Genomic DNA, 21,987 nt, shown 5'->3' with positions numbered 1-21,987 from the left:
TCCAGGAAGATCCCACATGCCGCGGAGCGGCTAGGCCCATGAGCCATGGCCGCTGAGCCTGCGCGTCGAGAGCCTGTGCTCCGCAACGGGAGAGGCCACAACAGTGAGAGGCCCGCATACCGCCAAAAAAAAAAAAAAAAAAAAAAAATCTTGCTAAAGGGTTAGGAAAATAATTATGAAGAGCATTAATTAAAATTATGATTTTAGGGCTTCCTTGGTGGCGCGGTGGTTAAGAATCCGCCTGCTAATGCAGGGGACACGGGTTCAAGCCCTGGTCTGGGAAGATCCCACATGCTGCAGAGCACCTAAGCCCGTGCGCCACAACTACTGAAGCTTGCGTGCCCAGAGCCCGTGCTCCACAACAAGAAAAGCCACCGCAATGAGAAGTCCGCGCACTGCAACGAAGAATAAATCCCGCTCACTGCAACTAGAGAAAGCCCACATGCAGCAATGAAGACCCAACGCAGCCATAAATAAATTTATAAAAAAAAAAATTATGATTTTAATTTTTTTAACCTAACATATTTCCATTTTAGAAGTCATCAAATCACTGCAGGCACAGTTTTCTTTTTTTTTTTTTAAGATAAATTTATTTATTTACTTATTTTTGGCTGCGTTGAGTCTTAGATGCCGCGCGCGGGCTTTCTCTAGTTGCAGTGAGCAGGGGCTACTCTTCGTTGTGGTGGCTTCTCTTGTTGCAGAGCATGGGCTCTAGGCGCGCAGCCTTCAGTAGTTGCAGCACGTGGGCTGAGCAGTTGTGGCTCATGGGCTCTAGAGCGCAGGCTCAGTAGTTGTGGCGCACGGGCTTAGTTGCTCTGCCGCGTGTGGGATCTTCCCAGACCAGGGCTTGAACCCGTGTCCCCCGCACTGGCAGGCGGATTCTTAACCACTCACCACCAGGGAGGTCTCCACACACACTTTTCAAATGCATACCTTTAAACATTCTCCCAATACTTACCGTACCTCTGATTTGGGATACTTATATTATTTTTACTTTGTCAAGATTTGGTACTGATATTCCATTAAAGAACCATAATTCATCGAGATGTCTCATATGGACTTTCCACTTGAATGGGTTTATGGCTACTGTAGTCCTTTTACCACGGCTTCCATTCTTTGTTTGACTGGATTCCATCATGTAGAAATTCTTCAAGAAGCTTTAGATGCTCAGTGCTTTCATGTCTAAAAACGTCTGCTTGTTGCTTTTAAACGTGTCTGATATAATATTCTTGGATCTCAATTTCTTTTTCTCAGAACTCAGTAGCTATTGCTCTACTATTAATATCTTCTGTCAGATTCTTATCCCCCTATCAAGGACTTGTGCTTTGCTTCCTGGATTCTTTTACTTAGCCTTAAACTTTAATGATAACCAGGATCTGTCTCGGTATTGATCATTCTGTGCAAATTTTTCTTGGAGCAAGGTATGTCCTATCAACCTATTGAGCTCTTCCTTCACTTTAAAGGGGAAAAAAGTGGGGTTTTTTTAAAGTTATGAATATTATTTCCTTTCCTTTACCAGGTTCTCCACCTCGGAAACACATGTTCTTATGACATGCTGGATGATTTTAATTTGCCCTCCTTATTTATCCACTTCTTGCTAATTGCTTTAATCTCTGTCCTTTTCTTCTGTATCCACTCTCATCATTTCTAGACCTTTCTTCCAAGACAAAGGTCTGACTTTCAGCCACATCTATTTTATTCCTTGTTCCTTCTCACTTTATATATTGAATTTAAAATGGTGGTCTTGGGGGCACAGGAATGTCCAATCTTTCGTTTTATCTGATATGGTTGCCTTATTTTGCTTTTGAATACTTCATTATTAATTTTAAGTTCTACAGTGCACAGCACTCATGGGCCATGTTCTTTGTTTTTCATCTTCTTTACACACACGGGTCTTTGTTTTTGGAACACTGTATTGCTTTAATCTTCCTTTCCAGGAATATGTTTTCCCTGTTCATGGCATCCCTTACCCTCCTGCTCAGGCATACTATGAGCAACCTTACCCAGACTTCCTCTTTGGTGTGGAATGGTGTGTGGGCATTTTCCTTGCTCATCCCCACTTTGCCTGGAATGTGTTTGTCTACAGATGGAGGACTGGATATGGCTTTCTAAATACTTTTCTGGGGCTTCCCTGGTGGCGCAGTGGTTGAGAGTCCACCTGCCAATGCAGGGGACATGGGTTCGTGCCCCGGTCCAGGAGGATCCCACATGCCGCGGAGCGGCTGGGCCTGTGAGCCATGGCCGCTGAGTCTGCGCGTCCGGAGCCTGTGCTCCGCAACGGGAGAGGCCACAACAGTGAGAGGCCCGCATACCGCAAAAAAAAAAAAACAAAAAACAAAAAACTTTTCTGGAAGTATATAGCCTGAGGAAACAGAAAAGTGGTGCAAATCAGGGGAAAACTGGGATGGGGCTGTGACAGCCTTTGCTAAGGATCCTGGCCCGCTCCACCAGCCGCACATGTAAAGCAGTCCTGAGGCCTTTGGCTCAGCACTTTGGAAAGTGGCACGCTGTAACTATCCTTCCTGCAGGACGGCATAATGGGGATTCCTAAGCCAACCGTTCACCACATCATCACCCCCACTCATGTCTTCCCAAATTAGGGAGCAATCATGAGAAATCCTACAACTACACTAACCTTCTTTCTTTCTTCAACACTGCTTCTTTGAGAGTAAAAGCAGGAACTAGGAGGCCAAGTTGTGCAATATTCTCATTCCTTACTTGAATGCCACTTTTCCAAGTTTATGGCAGTGGCTGTATCCTTTCCTTCTTTATGCAGGGTGCATTTTTAGCCCTTTTTAAAAAAACCATCTTCGTATATTTGCTAGATAGTAGAGGAGAGTGATCTGAATTCTCTCCACAACCTTCACCAAGAAATGCATTTTACAATGATTTTAAACATGGCCGAATAATTTCAAACCTTTTATCATCTTAAAACCCAAAGAGTAATCATATTTTTAAAATAGTAAATCAGTTTCTTTACAAAACTGCTAAAACAAAACTTCAAAATCCTTTCGAATAAGAGTGAGAATGGAGTAAAAGACCGCAGAAATGGTAAGGACCCTGGAGAAAATGAGTACCTGCCATGGACGGGGCCAACATTACCCGACCAAATACTTATCCTTTGCAGACAATGCCATTATTATCCTTATTTTTACAGGTAGAAAACTAAGGTCTGAGAAGTCTAAATCACTGACTGGCAACCCTGTCTGCAAATGAGAATGACCTGGGCCCAATCCCAGAGACTCATTTAATTATTCTGGGATGGGACTTGGGAATCAAGCTTTTAAACCTCCCCAGGTGGTCCTAATACGCAGCCTGAATTGAGAACACCTGTTTACACAATGCTACAAAGTCCACAACAGCTGACCAGGATTCAAACCTAGGTCAACCTGACTGCCCACTACACAGCATTAACTCCGAACTCTGGAAACAAGTTTTTAAGAGTTTGTTAACTATTATGACAACTACTCCAAAAGGTCAACAAATATAAAAGAGCTCAAAATATAAACTGTAATGACAGCTTGCTTAATAAGATTACAAGATAAATATAACAAAATTAAAGTAATAAAATAAATGACACAAGTTCAGTCCTGGCTGGAAACATAAAAGAAAGCCTGTTACCTGTCAGAACCTGGGTGAAACTCTGAAAGCAGGGAAGGTCGTCTGCGAAGCTGCTGCTGCTGCTGCTGCTGCAAGAGCTGTGAGGCCTGACTGGCTTCGAGATGAGAAGAACGATAATCAGGGACTGCAAACTCCTAGTGGTAAAATAATCAGAAACTAATTATTAACCAAGAAGTGAAAAGCATCATGAAACCAAACCCAGGACAAATGAACAAAGGCAGTTATGGTCCACTAAGTATGGAAAGAAGCAGCAATGATTTCAATCCTTCACTGATTTAACTCTTTCCCATAACCTAAAACAATCAACATTAACTATATATCATTCAAAAGAATTCAAAATGAGATTTCCTGTTCAACCTTATTTACTTATGGGGCATTGGGTCCTCATTGCTGCACGTGGGCTTTCTCTATTTGTGGCGAGCGGGGGCTACTCTTGGTTGCAGTGCAGGGGCTTCTCATTGCAGGGGCTTCTCTTGTTGCAGAGCACGGGCTCTAGGCTCATGGGGGCTTCAGTAGTTGCAGCACACGGGCTCAGCAGTTGTGGCTCGCGGGCTCTAGAGTGCAGGCTCAGTAGTTGTGGAGTACAGGCTTAGCTGCTCTGCAGCATGTAGGATTTTCCCAGACCAGGGCTCGAACCCGTGTCCCCTGCAGTGGCAGGCAGATTTTTTTTTTTTTTTAAAAAAAAATTATTTATTTTATTTATTTTTGGCTGCATTGGGTCTTTGTTGCTGCGTGCAGGCTTTCTCTAGTTGTGGCAAGTGGGGGCTACTCTTCATTGTGGTGCGCAGGCTTCTCATTGCAGTGGCTTCTCTTGTCGCAGAGCACAGGCTCTAGCCTCGCAGGCTTCAGTAGTTGTGGCACATGGGCTTAGTTGCTACGCAGCATGTGCAATCACCCCAGGCCAGGGCTCAAACCCATGTCCCCTGCATTGGCAGGCAGATTCTTAACCACTGCACCACCAGGGAAGTCTCAACCTATATTTGATTTATTCTTCTAATAACATATCACAATAACTCCTAATCTATATTATTCACATAATAAGGTCTCAAACCCTTGTGTTCAATATGAAATCCTAAAAAGCATTCCTATCTTAAATTTAAAATGGGTTAGCTGGAAGGGACACAGAAGCCATCTAGTTAAATCCACGTGTATTTACAAATTAAGAAACAGAAGTCCAGAGAATCAACCTGCTAGTTAAGAGTAATAGTTTTTCCATCATTCTAGGTGGGTGTTTTATGTTTGTTTTTCTACTTTTCTTTTGTTGACTTTTTGTTGAAAAGGTCAAAGCTTCTTTTGAAAAGATATTAACAATCACAAACAGATAAACACATAATTACCAAATAACCCACGAATTCCACTCCTAGGTATATAGACAAACTAACTAAAAGCATATGTCCACACACAAAAATTTGTACACAAATTGTCAAAGCAGCATTATTCACAATAGCTAAAAAGAAGACAGAATCCAAATGTCCACCGACTCATACATAGATAAACAGCATGATATATCTGTACAATGGAATAGTATTCAGCCATTTAAAAAAATGAAGTACTAATACATGCTACAAAACAGTTGAACCTAGAAAACATAATGCTAAGTTTAAAAAAAAGATTCAGAAGCCACATATGATTCCATTTAAATGAAATGTCTACAAGATGCAAATCAAGAGACAGAAGGTAGATTAGTGGTTGTCGGGAACGGAGGGAAGACAGGAATTGCGGCTGACTACTATTATGTATGGGGTTCCATTTTGGGTGATGGACAAGTTCTAGAATTAAATAATGGTAATGGTAGCCCAGCATAGTGAATATATGAAAAACCACTATATTATACACTTAAAAATGGTGAATTTTATGTTATATGAATTATATATCAACAAAAGTTTAGAAAATCATAAACAGATAAAGTAGAGCTGGCCAGACTGAAACATGGAGTAGGACAGGCGGTCCAGAACCTTTCATTAGAAGCAAATAACAGTAAAAAGATTATCTCATACACAGTCTATGAAAATATATCAGGTACAAAGTTGAAAACATAAATAAGAAAAAACACTTAAGACAAAATCATTTTTTAAAAAAAGTATGTCAAAACTCAAAAAATAAAGAATTTATATCCAAAGAAATAGACAAGATTAAGTGAAAGTGAAAAAGGACACAAAAGTATTTAAAATATCCTCAAAAAGAACCAAATAACAATTAAAGAAAGTAAAAAGTTGATCACTGAAATTAAACAATAGTAGAACAGACAGAGGTGAAGGGCAAATGCAAGCAAAGACAGGACTGAGGAATTCTCTCATAACACAGTACAGCACAAAGATACAGAAATTACAGAAGTTAGAAATGGCAGCTACAGTAAAAGGTTCCAACATTCAATATCCACAGGTGAGAGGCAATATTCTGTGAATAATAGAATAGCGTTTCTCAGAAGTTAAAAAAGACATAGACCTCAGATTTAAAACGGCCTAAGAGAAAAGTTGAGCAGATTTAAAAGATTAATCCACACTGGACGTGTCAAAATCTTAGAAAACAAAAGATGAAGAGAAAACTCTACTACTAGTCATAATAAGAAACTGGTTTCCTACAAAGTAAGAAGGATCATAATAAAAGCAGACTTCTCATCAGCAACACTGAACAGAACGAAACACAAATACATATTCCAAGTTCAGAGGAAAACAAATTTGAACCTACAAATTCAGTAACCAAATCATCGTTCAAGTTTTAGGACTACAGACTTTTCAGAATTCCGGAACTCATAAAATTCACCAGTGACAGTGTCTCTGAAAGAATTCCTAAAGGATGCACCCAGCAAGACAAATGAAGAGTAAGGAGCGAAATAAAAGAAACAATAGTACGCTTCTGCTTCCAGCTATGAGCAAGTAACACTGTCCAAACTACATTCCCACAGTAAACAGCAAAAAAAAAACTGGACAAAGTGTAGGAATTCCTTTCAGACATTGGACAATAGGCTGCACAGGACTTGACCTCTGAGAAAAGTGACACAAATGGGGGAGTCCTAGCATAATCCAGGCTTTCTGCCTGGAGGTGATTTCCAAATTGCATCCAAACAGTGCCCCAGAATCTTATTCATTGAAGAAGCAACCATACTAGTTTGGGAAAGCAGATAGAATTTCTGGAGACTTCCAGAGAGGAGGGAGTTACACAGAGAAATATTTCCTGAAATATGAATTTGTGTTCCCTTAAGTGTTTGGCTGAATTCCAATCTGTAATGCATAGGGAGAGCACAGCCCAGTCTTTAAAGGCTGAACTAAGAACAACTTCTGAAGAAAGAACTGTTAGAAGGAATGATAAAACAAACAATTCCCAGAGCTCACACAAGGCCAGACCTCATTCAAATTTCCTCCAGCCAGAGATAAGAAATCTCACTGGATACACGAGATATTCAGTAGATAGCCCAGAAGTGGCAAGTTCAGAATTGGAGGATAAATTAGACCTAGAATAAAGACTATTCTAAACTTGCCTTAAGAGTGTTTAAAAATAAAGCTCAAAAGTAACTTCACTGCCTACCAAAAGGAATCCAACCTTCTTTAAAGGAATACAGCAAAATCCAGCAATGTTCATATTCTAATCAAAAATTAAAAATCCAATGCCTGCAATGATAATTTCACAGGATGAAATTAACAGTAGGTTGGAAACTGCAGAAGAAAAGATCAGTGAACATGAAAACCATAGCAAAATAAAGCAAATGGGTACAAAAACGGTGGCGGGGGCGCGGGGGGGAGACCAGAGGTCCAGTAACCTGTAGGATAAAATAATATAGGAGTAACTGGTGTCTCAGAAGGAAACTAGAGTAGAGGAGACAGAAAATATACCTGAAGAAATAATGGCTGAATACTGCCCAAACTTTATGAAAATGACGAATACACAGAGGCAGGAAGCTCAGTGAATGCTAAAGTCAGTAACACATACATTCAAAAAGCACAACAAAGGCACATCAAAATCAATTGCTGAAAAACACTGATAAAGAGAGAAATCTTAAAAGTAACCAGAGGGGGGAAAAGATATATTTAAATAAACAAAGATAAGGATGAGCAAAGACTTCTGGTCAGAAACCAAACACGTCAGAGTTCAACGAATTACATCTCTTAAAATGCTGAAAGAAAATAACTGTCGACCTAGAATTCTATATCCAGTGAAAGCATTCTTCAAAACTCAAGTTGAAGTAAACTTTTTCAGGTAAATAAAAGCTGTGCAAGTTCACTGCCAAAACACCTGCACTAAGAGAAATAAACGATGCTCTTCAGGCAGGAAGAAAATGTAGCAAAAGGAAACCTGAATATATACAAAGAAGTGAAAGGAGTCAGAAATCACATATATGTGGGCAATTATATAATAGAAGGGAGAAAATAATATGGACAGAAATCAGTAAAATACAAAAAAAAAGCAAAAAATGGATGAAACTAAAGCTAGTTCTTCAAGGAAAAGAATCTATTAAACTGATAAACCTCTAACTAGACTAATAAAGAAAAAAAGGGAAAAAAACCACTTATTAACACAAGGAATGACATCACAACAGATCTAAAAGACACTGAAACAATAAGGAAATAGTATGATAAATCACAGCAATAAATTTAGTATCTTGAACAACAAAATACCCAAACTGACTCAAGAAAAAGTAAAGAATCTGAATTATAACTGTTAAAGAAATTGAGTTAATAATTTATCACTTAAATTCTTCCCACAAAGAAAATTCTAGGCCCAAATGGCTTAGATTCTATCAAATATCTAAGGAAGAAAACAATACCAATCCTACAATGACTCTTTAAGAAAATACAGGGGGAGGAAACACTTCCCAAGCTAATAACCTTCCTAATGGTGAAAGGCTGAATGCTTTCCTCTTAAGATCAGAAACCAGGCAAGGATGTTCCCTCTCACCCCTTCTATTCAACACAGTACTAGGTATTTTAGCCAGTGCAATAAGGAAGAAAGAGAACAGACATCTAGTTTGGAAAGGGAGAAGCAAAAGCTGTCTTTATTCTCAGGTTACAGGATCACCTACACAGAAAATCCTATGAAATCCATAAAAAAGCAAGTAGAAGTAGCAAATAAGTTTGCAGGATAGAAGATAAATATACATAGCAGCAATGAACTGAAAACTGAAATTCAAAAATAAGTACCAGTAACAATCACGTTAAAAATATTACATATTTAAGAATAAATGTGACAACAGATGTACATGACCTGTACACTGAAAACTACCAAACATTACTATGAAAAATTAATGCAGACCTGCATAAATGGAGAGATATACCATGTTCATGAACATTCAAAGTTGTCAATTCTCTCCCAAATTAATCTCTAGATTCAATACAGTCTAAATCAAAATCCCAGCAAGCTTTTTTGTAGACACTGACAAGTTGATTCTAAAATGCGAAGGTGCTAGAATATCCAAAACAACAATTCAGGAAAGAATCACACTACTTAGCTTCAGGGTATTATAAAGCTCTAATAATCAAGACAGTGTGCAGTGCTTTATTAAAAGATTAAATGTTTGTTTACACAGAAAAATCACATTTGTGAGATAAAGAAAGACAAAACATATCAGTGTAGAGAGAACAGAAATATACCCACATATATATGATCAACTGATTTTCAATGAAAATGCCAAAGCAATTCAGTGAGGAAAAGATAATCTTTTCAACAAATGATTTCTAGAACTGAATACCCACATGCAAAACAATGGCTTCAACCCTTACTTCACACCATAAACAAAATGTAATTCAAAATAGATCACAAACTTAAATGTAACAACCCAAAGTTTTAAAGCCTCTAAGAAGAAAACATAGAAGAAAATCTTAGTGACCTTGAGTTTGGCAAAAAAATTCTCAAATATGACACAAAAAGCAAGAAATATTAAAGACAAAAATAAAATGGACTTGATAAGATTAAAAACGTATCTCCCAAGAATACCATAAGAAAAGAAGGCAAAGCTTCTTTATGTAATCTAGTAGATACAGCTAATACATAGATACATATCTCCTAAACAATTTTATTTGTAATAACCAAAAACTGGAATAAGTGACTGGATAAACAAATTATGGTATATCCATACCCAGCAATAAAAAGAAATTAATTACCAAGATGCGCGAGAACATGGATAAACCTCAAAAGTATTATGGGACAGAAAAGAAGCCATTGACAAAAGAGTTCATGTGAAACTCAAGACAAAGGTAATCTGTTATGACAGAAAGCAGACCACAGTTTCCTGGGAGTTGAGGTTTGTGGGAAGTGGGGGAGGAGGCCTGACCTGGACAGGGCACAAGGGAACTTTCTGTGGTGATAGACATTTTTTTCTTTCTTCATTTTGGTGGTGGTTTTATGGTTGTATGAATCTTGTCAAAATGTACACATATAATACAATTTTATTATAAAGTAAATTCCAAAGTCGATTAAAAAAAAAGAAAGCAGCAGCAACAATAACCTAGGAAATCAGTAATCAGATGAATAGCACTGGGGCAGGAAGGACACACAACCAAAACTCAGCACCTAACCATGTAAGAATCCTCAATCTAGCAGTAGAAAGTGACTTCTTCAACCAAAAAAGGACATCTACAAAAAAATGCGACTAATATTATACTTAATAGTGAAAGACTGAATGTTCCCCTAAACAGAAACAACGTAAGGATGTCCCTTCTCACTTTGTAATCATGACCATGCTTTAAAGGAGTCCTCGGTAGTACCCAGTAGTACTCAACTATATTTGCTGGTAAGTGTGCTTTCTTGTTCTCCAAAATGACCATTTCATCCCTTCCCTTCTCTTTTCTTCAAACCTCTTACACCCCCGTCCCTGGCACACTCTAAGCTGATAATTTCACCTATTTTATTTTTCACAAGGTAAAACAATCATGCAAACTCATCTTCCTACCATCAAATCTCTCAAGGCAGAGGTTCTTTAATATATCACAAATAATACCAGTAGCTACACAGAGTAAACACACATACAGAAAACCTTAGCACAGGACCTGGCCCTCACTCAAGAGAGGCCAAGTCATCCGGCCAGCTTAATACTCAACCAGAACTTGGCGCATAAACAGAGGTCTTAACTTAGAAACTCTAGGCAATTGATTCTTCTCTATCCATCAACAACTCCTACAATCAGAAGCAGAGACATGTTCACCTCCTGAAATCTGGCATAAAGTCACAATAAGAAGATAAATATAATTAATCCCTAACCTTTGGTCCCCCACCTTTGAGAATGGTTCTTGCCATTAAAAAATATATATAACAATTTTATATATATATAATTGTATTTGGTTTCTGACCAACAAATGTATTAAATGGAAAGAGTAAAGAAAAACACAAAATACGTATGCAACTTGCATAATAGCTGTTCCTTACCTGCTGGTGACGGGTGCTGGGAAAGGTGTACTGAACAGAGTGGGGAGGATAACGACTTTGCTCTGTGCTGAATGCTCCTTGGTTGGGAGGATAACCTGAACTTGACATTATCAGTAAAGAAGTCCTCACCAGGTTGTGAGATCAAGTGCAACAAACAATCATGCTTCTAGGAAATCACCTAAACAGGATGGGGAAAGAAAAGAATTGATAAGTACTAAAGCACCAGGTGTGCTTCCAATAACACAACTATAGCTACATAAACAAAACCACTATTATCAGTAAAAGCTTTCTCTCTTACTTACTTAATATAATAGAAGTTACTGGGGCTTTAAAAACATCAATGGGTCTTTTTCTCTATACTTAAAAAAGTTTCTTTAACATATCACAAATAATACCAGTACCTACACAAAGTGAACACACATAAAATCTTAGCTCAGGAGCCAGCACATAGCAACTGCTCAGTAAACATCCTTCTTTCAGTAAATATCTGAAACGCAAATATTACATATTACAAAAACAAAAATCTATGGCTGTAAATTTGGGGGTTGTGAAAAAGTCAACTGTTAAAAGGATTCAAGAGTATTTATAAGGTAAGCATTTGTGCAGAGGAAATATTGTCTTTATTAAATAATTCTGCCCCAAAATGACAGCCTAAGAAGGCATTAGGGATAGAAAAGCTTTCAAGGAAGAACAAAGTGAGTCTATCACTTCAAGAAAAACAACTGCCAAATTTTTTTTGAAAATGAGGATTTTGGAAAAACTTCCATCTGTCACCATGAGCCTGACGGCTTCCCCACATTTAAAGATTTTTCTGGCAAGATTGGTGGTGGTATTAACAAGTGTGATATTACATAATGAAATTTGAAGATCTGCATAACTCAATGAATCAGTATTTTCCAAATGACCAATACAGAATTACAAAATAAGGCATAAATGAAATATTTATTTAAAGTACAAAACATTTTACCACAGTTAAATAAATAGGCGCAAGACAAACCAATAAATGTTTAATGTGACAGAATATGAAAGGTTTACTAATATGGTTTCAGATTCTACACAGTAACTAACCTTTAAAAATTTACCATTTGTCTGGTTTGGGTGTGATATCAAAGAATATCCACAATTATGTTAAAAGGCTATTAAAATACCCCCTCCCTTTTCTAAATACATGTCTACCTGAGGTTAGCTTTTCTTCATAAACGTCCATCAAAACAACATACTGGGGCTTCCCCTGGTGGCACAGTGGTTAAGAATCCGCCTGCCAATACAGGGGACACAAGTTCGAACCCTGGCCCGGGAAGATCCCACATGCCATGGAGCAACTAAGCCCACGAACCACAACTACTAAGCCTGCGCTCTAGAGCCCGAGAGCCACAACTACTGAGCCGCGAGCCACAACTACTGAGCGCGCGCACCTAAAGCCCGTGCTCCTCAACAATAGAAACCACCGCAATGAGAAGCCCACGCACCGCACCGAAGAGTGGCCCCTGCTCGCCGCAACTACAGAAAGCCGCGCACAGCAACGAAGAACCAAAGCAGCCAAAAATAAATAAATAAAATAAATTTATATATATAAAAAAAAACGTATTGCAAGATTGAAGCAGAAATGAGAAACAAGCTACCTTCTTTTCAGATACAGAAGAGGTCTGCCAAAATGTAAAACAATACCACTCTTCTCATCAAATTTTTTGTTATATTTTGGAAAATACTTATTAAAATGTTATTTACGTTAAGATTTGGGTTTATATTATTTTTAAATAAATATCTTTTAAATTTCCCCATCTTAGTATCTAATATGGTAAATATCAACACATACAACCCACATAAGCAAAAGCTCTTTGGAGTCCCAAATAATTTTTAAGAGTATAAAAGGAGTCTTGAGGCCAGAAAGTTTGATGACCACTGGCCTAGAGAATCAGGCCGTCTTCAGATTGACTAGCATGAGTGCCCTACAGAGGCAGGTCACACCAGGTCTCTGCACTCCTTCTACCCTGCACTCCTAGAAACTCTGGCCCTGTTAAGGTGTGGCTTTGACATGATGTTTATGTCAAGTGAACTACTCTATTGGACCCGGGTTGTACCAATCAGATCCCCTTCCAGGAATCTGAATTGAGAACATTAGCTATTGCGAACTGGCCAGAGTAGGAGTCAAGGTGAGCCAGAGCATGTGCCAGAGAAGTTACAGGGGAGCAGAGGACGCCAGTCCAGACACAGACCAGAACAGGAGCAGAGAGAAGTGGAGCCCAGAGACCTCAAAGGCCCTCCGAGACACACTGGGAACTGCCTAGGCTCACACTCCTTGAATCAGTCCCCAGAGAAGGTGCTGTATTTCTTTCTTTCTCCTTGGATACCTGTTAAACGGCCTACATAGTCTCACAGTAAGTCCTCTTTGCTTAATACAGGTGGAGTAGGTTTTTACGTCTTAGAATCATGAGATCTCAAGTTAAGTCCCAAAATAACTATACAAACGTTGAACAATCCAAATGTCACGTCCATCAACGGAGGAACAGATAGATAAAATCAGGTATATTCATACAAGGGAATATTATTCTGCCACAAAAAAGAACAAAGCACTGATACACACTACAGCTTAGACAAACTCTGAAACATATGCTAAGTAAAAGAAGCCAATCATAGTGACTGATGATTCCTTTCATATGAAAGTCCAGAACAGCCAAATCCATAGCGACAGAAAGTAGATTAGTGGGCGCTTAGGGATGGTGGGGTGGGGTGGAGGAATAGTAGGTGATGGCTAAAGTGTATGCAGTTTCTTTTGTTGTTCACTGTCGTAAAATACACATAACATAAAATTCACCATTTTAGCCATTTTTAAGTGTACATTTCTGTAGCATTATGTACATTTACATTGCTGTGCAACTATCACGCCGTCCATCTTCAGAGCATTTTCATCTTCCCCACAAGAACCTCTACACCCAGTAAACACTAACTCTCCATCCCCTCCCCCAGCCTCTGGAACCACCATTCTACTTTCTGTCTCTATGGACTTGACTGCTCTAAGGACCTCATATAAGTGGAATCATATGAGTCACCAGTCCTTTTGTGACTGGTTTATTTCACTTAGCAGAAATCTTCAAGGTTTATCCATGTGTTAGCATGTATCAAAATTCCCTTCCTTTTTAAGGCTGAATAATTGTATTGGGGTTTCTTTTTGAGGTGATGAAAATGTTCTAAAATTGACTGTAGTGGTATCTGCACATATCTCTAATATATTAAAAACCACTGAATTGTACAATGTAAATGGATGAATTTTAAGGTACATAAATTATACTTCAATAAAGCTTTTTTTAAAAAATTACCTAGTCAAAATCAGACAAGCAAAAAAACTATACAATGCAACCACAAGATTTAAAAACAACTGTGCCGGGGCTTCCCTGGTGGCGCAGTAGTTAAGAATCCGCCTGCCAATGCAGGAGACACGGGTTCGAGCCCTGGTCCGGGAAGATCCCACATGCCACGGAGCAACTAAGCCCGTGCACCGCAACTACTGAGCCTGCGCTCTAGAGCCTGCGAGCCACAACTACTGAAGCCCGTGTGCCACAACTACTGAAGCCCACATGCCTAGAGCCTGTGCTCTGCAACAAGAGAAGCCACCACAATGAGAAGACTGTGCCCCGCAACAAAGAGTAGCCCCCACTCACTGCAACTAGAGAAAGCCCGCGTGCAGCAGCAAAGACCCAATGCAGACAAAAGTTAAATGAATAAATAAATTTATTAAAAAATAAATAAAAACAACTGTGCTGCAGTCCAAGTTGACATATTCCATAGTTCACGAATTCTAATACCCACATGTTCATACCTTAAAAACTCTGAAGTCAATATCCATCCCACAATCACTAGCATTTTATGGTTTCATGAGTAGTACTTTTCCTTTAATCTTAGAGGTAAATAACAGTATCTTATAAGCAAAGACATCTTTTTGCTGAAATACAGTATTAGAGAGTTACTGCATCCAGTCGTAGGTTTCTGTCCTAAATCTCTCTCCAGAAAGCTTTTTGTCCCTTTAATTTGTTCCTTGACGCTTAGGATAAGGCAAGAAAATTAAGGACACTGATATTCCCAAAGTGATTTCCAATCTGGGGTCCTTCAAAAGACCAGGTAACGTTTGCAGGACTTTCAAGAAACCTAACAGAAACACATATACAAACAAGGGACAGAGGACACCCTCCTAAGCACAACCCCCAAAAGCACAAACAACAAGATTGTTATCTTTGACAGAGAAAAATTTTTCTGTAAAACAAAGACACCCTAAAATGGCAAACCGCAAACCAGAAAAAGCACAACAGCAAAATTCTGATATACATATACATATGTATCTTACAAGTCAATAAGAAAAAATGATCGCAACAGAAATATAAGATATGACAGAAATATGAGATTAACAAAGGAAATAAAATTAATGAAGTCAACTTCAATAATGACAGAAAAGTAAAACAAAGAAACTGGCAAAATATTAAAAAATAATGCTTAGTGTCTGGTGAGGGTTTAGAGAAAAAGGTACTGTTGCACACATTACTGGTGTGTATGTAAAATGGGTACAAATTGCTTTCTAAAGAAGAATGGCAATTTATACAGCATCAGCCTTGAAAATATGCATATCCTCTACCACAGCAAATCCACATCGAGGAATTCATTTGGTTATTCAATACAGATATATCCAAAAATGAATGCCTGAGGATGTTTCTCAAGGAACTGTCCTAAATATCCAATACACAAGCTTAGAAAATTGTTTTTTAAGAAATTTAGCTAATGAAAAATTTTACTTAGAACATGCCACAAAAAAAAGTTCTTATAAATGAGAACATTTTGTTTTATATAAGTATGATTTGTATATACCACTACTTCTCTATTTTTCATGTGTCTATCACATCTTCACAAGACTTCAAGGCCAAAGGCAGAAATATCATGTACGTATTCAGTTAACATCTACTGAACAGTATATACTGTGTGTCAACAGCTCTAAATGCTGGCATAGAATGAGACCACGATTGGCATCTTATCTTGAGGTGACGTAGACAATAAGTGACCACAAAATACTATGATAAAGTGCTATAAATAAAACAGGATGGGAGAAGGGAAAGGGAGACACGTCTGGCAGGTAGAAAGCCAATCTCAGCTAGGATGACCGTATGCCCCAATTTCCTGAAACAGACCCAATTTACAACTACTATCCCAGTGCAGTTATTAACTATGCTCCATTTCCTTCTCAAAACGGTCCCAGTTTGGGTAATAAATTATATTCTAAGATGACTTTTGAGCCAAAGCCTTGAAAAGACAAGAGCATTCCATGGAGAGAAACTAGAGAAGCCCTAAGGCAAAGCAAGGATGCTGAGGGGGAGTGAGGGAGAGGGTGACTGAGGCCAGGCCTGAGACTGGGTGGGGGAGACTGCATGGGGTTCTGCTGGTGTGTGACCTTACGTTACAAATATTTTCTTTCAGCATTCATAACCTGTTTTGTCTTTCTGAAGACCTTCTCTACCCCAAAATTTTCAAATATTCTTCTACTTTCCCCTTTTACACTTCTTAAAGTTTTTTAATACATTTAGCTCCTTAATCATCTAAATTTTTTTTCTAAAGAATGGTAAGGTAGGGGTCTAGATGTATTTTCTTTACTACTTGATAGTTAATTATCCAAACAAAACTCTTACTAAACATGTCTGCCTTTCCACACCGATCTGAAATGCGAATCATTCTTATTACAACCCAGCAATTTCAGGATATACCCTAGAGAAACTCGCATGTACATACAAAAGGATATTTATTGCAGCAGCGCAATAGGCAAATTTGAAGACAGCTTAAATTCCATATTCATATGATAAAATACTATACAGCAGTTACAATGAATAAACTACAGCTATGTTTCAATACATATAAACCTCAAAAAAAGTAAAGCTTGGTGAAAACAACTTGTAGAATGATACGTATGTTCGAAATACAGAAAACAATACTATATATTATTGACACACGGCTTAAGTTTTCTTTTTTCTTTTTCATCATCTTAAGGGATTTGGGAAGAGCAAAATTCAGTGCACCAACTTGATCCAAATTCCTACCCAGCTAGGCTTAGAAAATAAAATTTTCTAGAGAACTGCCATTCAATCTAACCTTAAAAGAAAACTTAAGAGAAAACAACTTTTTAAATGTTACCATCCTTACTACTACTCACTGCACTGTTCCTGCTGTCCCAGCAGCAGCCAGGGAAGGGGTAAGAAGAGGGCCAACGCCTCCCGGACTGCTTCCTGCCTGCTCCCCCACAAGGCCCAACTAACAGCGCTTTCACAGACCAGGAATCTGAAGCACAGAGAAATTCAATCATTTCTCTATGTCACAAAGTTGTCAGCGGCAAAAATGGGAGAAGCTAGTGTTCTCTGTGATGCTGTGCAGCTTTCTCAGCAGGTAGTGAGCTACTCTGAGAGGCTGAGATGTGCGGTGAGACCACCCATCAAAACCACCAAGGGGCTTCCCTGGTGGGGCAGTGGTTAAGAATCCGCCTGCCAAGGCAGGGGACACAGGTTCGAGCCCTGGTCCAGGAAGATCCCACATGTCGCGGAGCAACTAAGCCCGTGTGCCACAACTACTGAGCCTGCACTCTAGAGCCCAAGAGCCACAACTACTGAAGCCCGCACGCCTAGACCAGTGCTCCACAACGAGAAGCCACCACTCACCGCAACTAGAGAAAGCCTGCGCAAAGCAACAGAGACCCAACACAGCCAAAAATAAATAAATAAAATAAATTTTAAAAATAAATAAATGAATAAAAATAAACCATTCCTTCCTACTAATTAAAACAAAACAAACAAAAAAACCACCTGGGCAGCACTCCCTTCCTACACACCTGCACCTGCTAGTGGAAGGGGAAAAGTCAACGTGTGTATGTGCGGGGGGGAGGCTTTGTTTGTTTTTGTTTCTGGAAATAGATATTATACGTAAGGTTTAAGAGTTTCTCAAAGTACCACAGAATACAGAGGGAAAAATCTCCTTCTCACCCTGTCCCCAGCTTCTACTCAGTTCTCCTCCCAAAAGACAACCAAAGTTACTAGTTTCTGGAGTATCCTTTAGAAACAGCACACACACACACACACACACACACACACACACACACACACACACACACACACACACACACACACACACACACACACACACTTTGCCCCCTACATAAATGGGAGCAGAGTAGATAATATACTGTTCTATATCTTGCTTTTATTACTTAACATCTTAATAGATCTTGACAATCGTTTTCATGACTCCATAAAGAGCTTCTTCATTCTTTCTATTGCTGTAATGTATTTCACTGTATGAATGCTCACAAATATTTTATACATTGTCCAAGTAATTCTGATCTGCACCCCTAAGAAATGCTTAGGTGATCTGTCTCTGAGCTCTCCTCCCAATTCAGACATCCTAAGTAAATAAAGCTATAAATGGAATGGAGAGGCAAAAGGAAAGATCTTAGCTCAAGGTCATCCAAATTTTTTTCCATCAGTGGCCTACATGATGAGAGATCTATAGAGTACAGTGTTGTTTTATTTTCATTTTCAGCAATGATAGTCCTGATTTCAACACATACATTCAATGTCATTCAAATATAAGTCAAATGATTTGTCCGTGTTTCCCTTTTATCATAACCAATCCTTCATGACGTCCCAGTTTTCTCATGTGATTTTAGTGAAGTTTAATTTGAATCATCTTAAAAATAAATTAAAGTTAGTTACTATCAGCCCACCACAGGTGGTAACAAAACATCAGCAAAACTAGAGATTAGGGCTTCCCTGGTGGCGCAGTGGTTGAGAGTCCGCCTGCTGATGCAGAGGACGCGGGTTCATGCCCCGGTCCGGGAAGATCCCACATGCCGCGGAGCGGCTGGGCCCGTGAGCCATGGCCGCTGAGCCTGCGCGTCCGGAGCCTGTGCTCTGCAACGGGAGAGGCCACAGCAGTGAGTGGCCCGCGTACCGCAAAAAAAAAAAAACAAAAAAAACTTACCCACAAGACACAACACAACAGTTCAGACCCTTGTTTAACCAGCTCTCTTTCTTTCCTCAAACATCTTACATGGAAGCCAAATGTATAAAATACACAAAGAAGAAATACTCTGATTCAGGGAGAACGCGGAACCTAAATCTGTCTTTTCAGCCCCCTCCCCATTCCCGTCCTGCCTCGGACCCTCACTCCAGTCCTGGCTCACCAAGACACCTCCACAGAACACTTGACAGTTTGAAAACAACTGAAGTAAAAGAATCGGTTTAAAGTGGAGGCTGAAGGGGAAGGGAAAACCTTAAATGGCAGTTTCCAATTTTAAGTTCACTTCATAGCTCCAAAACTCATTAACTCACAGTTACATGCTTGACTCATGGACTATAAAAATTCTGTGAAATGTTTAAGAAACCTGGTCAAGATTTTATGTGCAACAACCTCATATCATAAACATATATAATTGTATTCTAGGATGAAAATAATATACTAAAACCAGATGTCATTGTTATAAGTGACGAGCACACATTTTATCAGAATTTTGGAGATAAACTCAGAACTAGCCTCCAACGTTTTGCAAACAGGTAATAAAATACAGTAAAATGAAGTCAGTCTATTTAAATTTCTCTTTGAATCTTCCCATATTAACATAATAAAGACACACATACTCACACACAAATTTACTCAACAGGAAACTTATCTTGCAAAACAATATTTCAAATGCAATCCTAAAAAAAAAAACACCAATAAAACAAAAAAAACAAATCCTTTCTCCCCAGGAACTCCTGGCTTTTGGCCTACAATCTCTGCATAATCAAAATGTACTTGGATAGGTTTTCAAGGTGGCCTAAGCTGTCTTGGAAAAAGAGCTAAAAATATACTTCGCTGTGGAAGGACTACAGACGCCTCTTTAGATGACCAAGAATGACTCCACCAAGGGTCACAACAGAGGTGAAATCCACATTTCACCAAAGCAGGAAAAGGACACAATTCAATTTTCTTTTAAATGACCAAATAATACTTTTCGATACAAAAGTATGGCATACGAGAATGGCCTCTATGACACTGCAGGTGCCAAACACTGGATACTAAACTGAGGCAAATCGGGTCTCATTAATTCTCACAAAGCAGTTCAGCTCTAGTCCAACTCCAAAAGCCCAGGAGACAGGGAGAGGCTAAGGACCACCCCCTGGGATATCCCAACCACCTAAGAGTCTCTGGGTTGGCGAAGGTTTGGAGCCATCTGAGCCTATCTCGGGGTCCAGCCTCCAGGAGAGGATACAGAGGCTAGAACCATCCAAGTGAACTCTGTAATTTGTATGAGATCAGAGTGGTGCTAAACTGGAACAGAATTTCTCCTGTAAAATAATCTAAAGCATTCTTCCCTTTGCGGGGCGGGGAGGAGTTACTCTGGGGGAATGTCATTAACAAGGTGTTTTATTTGTGGCCTCTTTTGACATAATGACATCTCACTTAGAAGACAGATAAAGGGGAGCTAAAGAAAAAAACATTTTAGACTACCCTACCCCCGATAAAGTATGACAATGAAAGGAACACATTAATATGGGCATAATCATTTCATTAATCTAAGAATACAGACATTCAATAAATAATTCTTGAGTGAAAACAACACTACGCTATCCCTACCTAAGGTGAGAAAGGAGAAGTTTCCAAAGACAGCAGCAGCAGGCAGACGGCAGCCGGCAGATGACTGAGAACCCTGTGGCACAGCGGCACTGTACTACCCTAATTCTCTAAATTGAGCAATATTCACTCCAGCTATAAGAATGAATATATTTCAAAGTGAAAATGGACAACTATTGGGACCCCCCTGGCGGTCCAGTGGTTGGGACTTTGCCTTCCAGTGCGGGGGGTTGCGGGTCTGATCCCTGGTCGGGGAGCTGGGATCCCACATGCCTCGCAGCCAAAAAACCGAAGCATGAAACAGAGGCAATATTGAAACAAATTCAATAAAGACTTAAAAAAAAAAAAAAAAGGACAACTATTTACCAACCCTCTCCTCCATCAACACAAAGAACAGGGTATTGAGATCAGAAAAATTTTAACTTTGGGCTTCCCTGGTGGCGCAGTGGCTGAGAGTCCGCCTGCCGATGCCGGGGACACGGGTTCGTGCCCCGGTCTGGGAAGATCTCACATGCCGCGGAGTGGCTGGGCCCGTGAGCCATGGCCACTGAGCCTGCGCGTCCGGAGCCTGCGCTCCGCAACGCGGAGAGGCCACAACAGTGAGAGGCACGCATACCACAAAAAAAAAAAAAAAAAAAAGAAAAATGTTAACTTTGGATGCTTGGGATTAATAGACATGACAATACCTAAGGAGAATAACAAAAAGTCACCATTTATTGAGGCTTTGCTACATCCCCAGCAGTGTACTAAGAGCATGGTGTGCACGAGCTCACCTAGAACACTAGTTCCACTATTACCCCTAAGTAAGGCACTGGAGAGGCTGAGTAACTTCTACAAGGTAATTTTTTTAGCTCAGAGCTATCTTAAAGATCATGTTTTGCTGCCTCCCCTTTGACCTGCTAAGAGAGACTGCTAAAGATTAGGAAGCAAAAAAAACAAGGCTAATGAACATACTCTACTTCTAAGGTATATACCAAAATAAAGTAGAAAAAAAGCAACTGACTTAAAAGGTACTGAATTCTATACAATAATAATAATAATAAACAAAACCATCAGAGACCTCTGAGGGCAGGGACCATCTCTTCTTTGCACACACGGCCTCCCCAGCACCTAAGAGTTCTTAGCTCTCAACACACCAATTCCAACAGCAAGTCCTAGCCTTCCTTCCATGCCCCGCCCCCAAGCCTCCCATGCTTCTCCATCTTGACTACCCCCATCCTCATCTCTTGCTGCAAGAAACTCCTAATTGGACTTCCCACTTCAATACTTTCTCCACTCAAAAAGCCAAATGTTTTTTAAACCATAAATCAGAACACATCACTCTTCTGCTCAAGACTCCTCCGGAGCTGCCACGCACTTCAAACAGAAGCTGAACTC

The 21,987-nt window shown here is 39.5% G+C and overlaps 1 protein-coding gene across 3 annotated transcripts in view; it reads right to left on the bottom strand.

The window, feature by feature from the left end:
• NCOR1 (nuclear receptor corepressor 1) overlaps nt 1-21,987 on the bottom strand; it is a 144,944-nt gene that overhangs the window by 112,794 nt on the left and 10,163 nt on the right. For all 3 annotated transcript variants that reach the window (XM_059997383.1, XM_059997381.1, XM_059997382.1), the window contains exons 2-3: nt 10,978-11,155; nt 3,622-3,755 (exon numbers count right to left, since the gene is read on the bottom strand). In XM_059997383.1, the coding sequence (XP_059853366.1) occupies nt 3,622-3,755; nt 10,978-11,085 (242 nt within the window). In that variant the 5' untranslated portion in view covers nt 11,086-11,155. The remainder of the gene's footprint in view (nt 1-3,621; nt 3,756-10,977; nt 11,156-21,987) is intronic.

The sequence above is a fragment of the Delphinus delphis genome, chromosome 19 (genome assembly GCF_949987515.2).
Source record: "Delphinus delphis chromosome 19, mDelDel1.2, whole genome shotgun sequence".
Lineage (NCBI taxonomy): Eukaryota > Metazoa > Chordata > Mammalia > Artiodactyla > Delphinidae > Delphinus > Delphinus delphis.
This window is presented reverse-complemented; position numbering and strand designations above follow the sequence as displayed.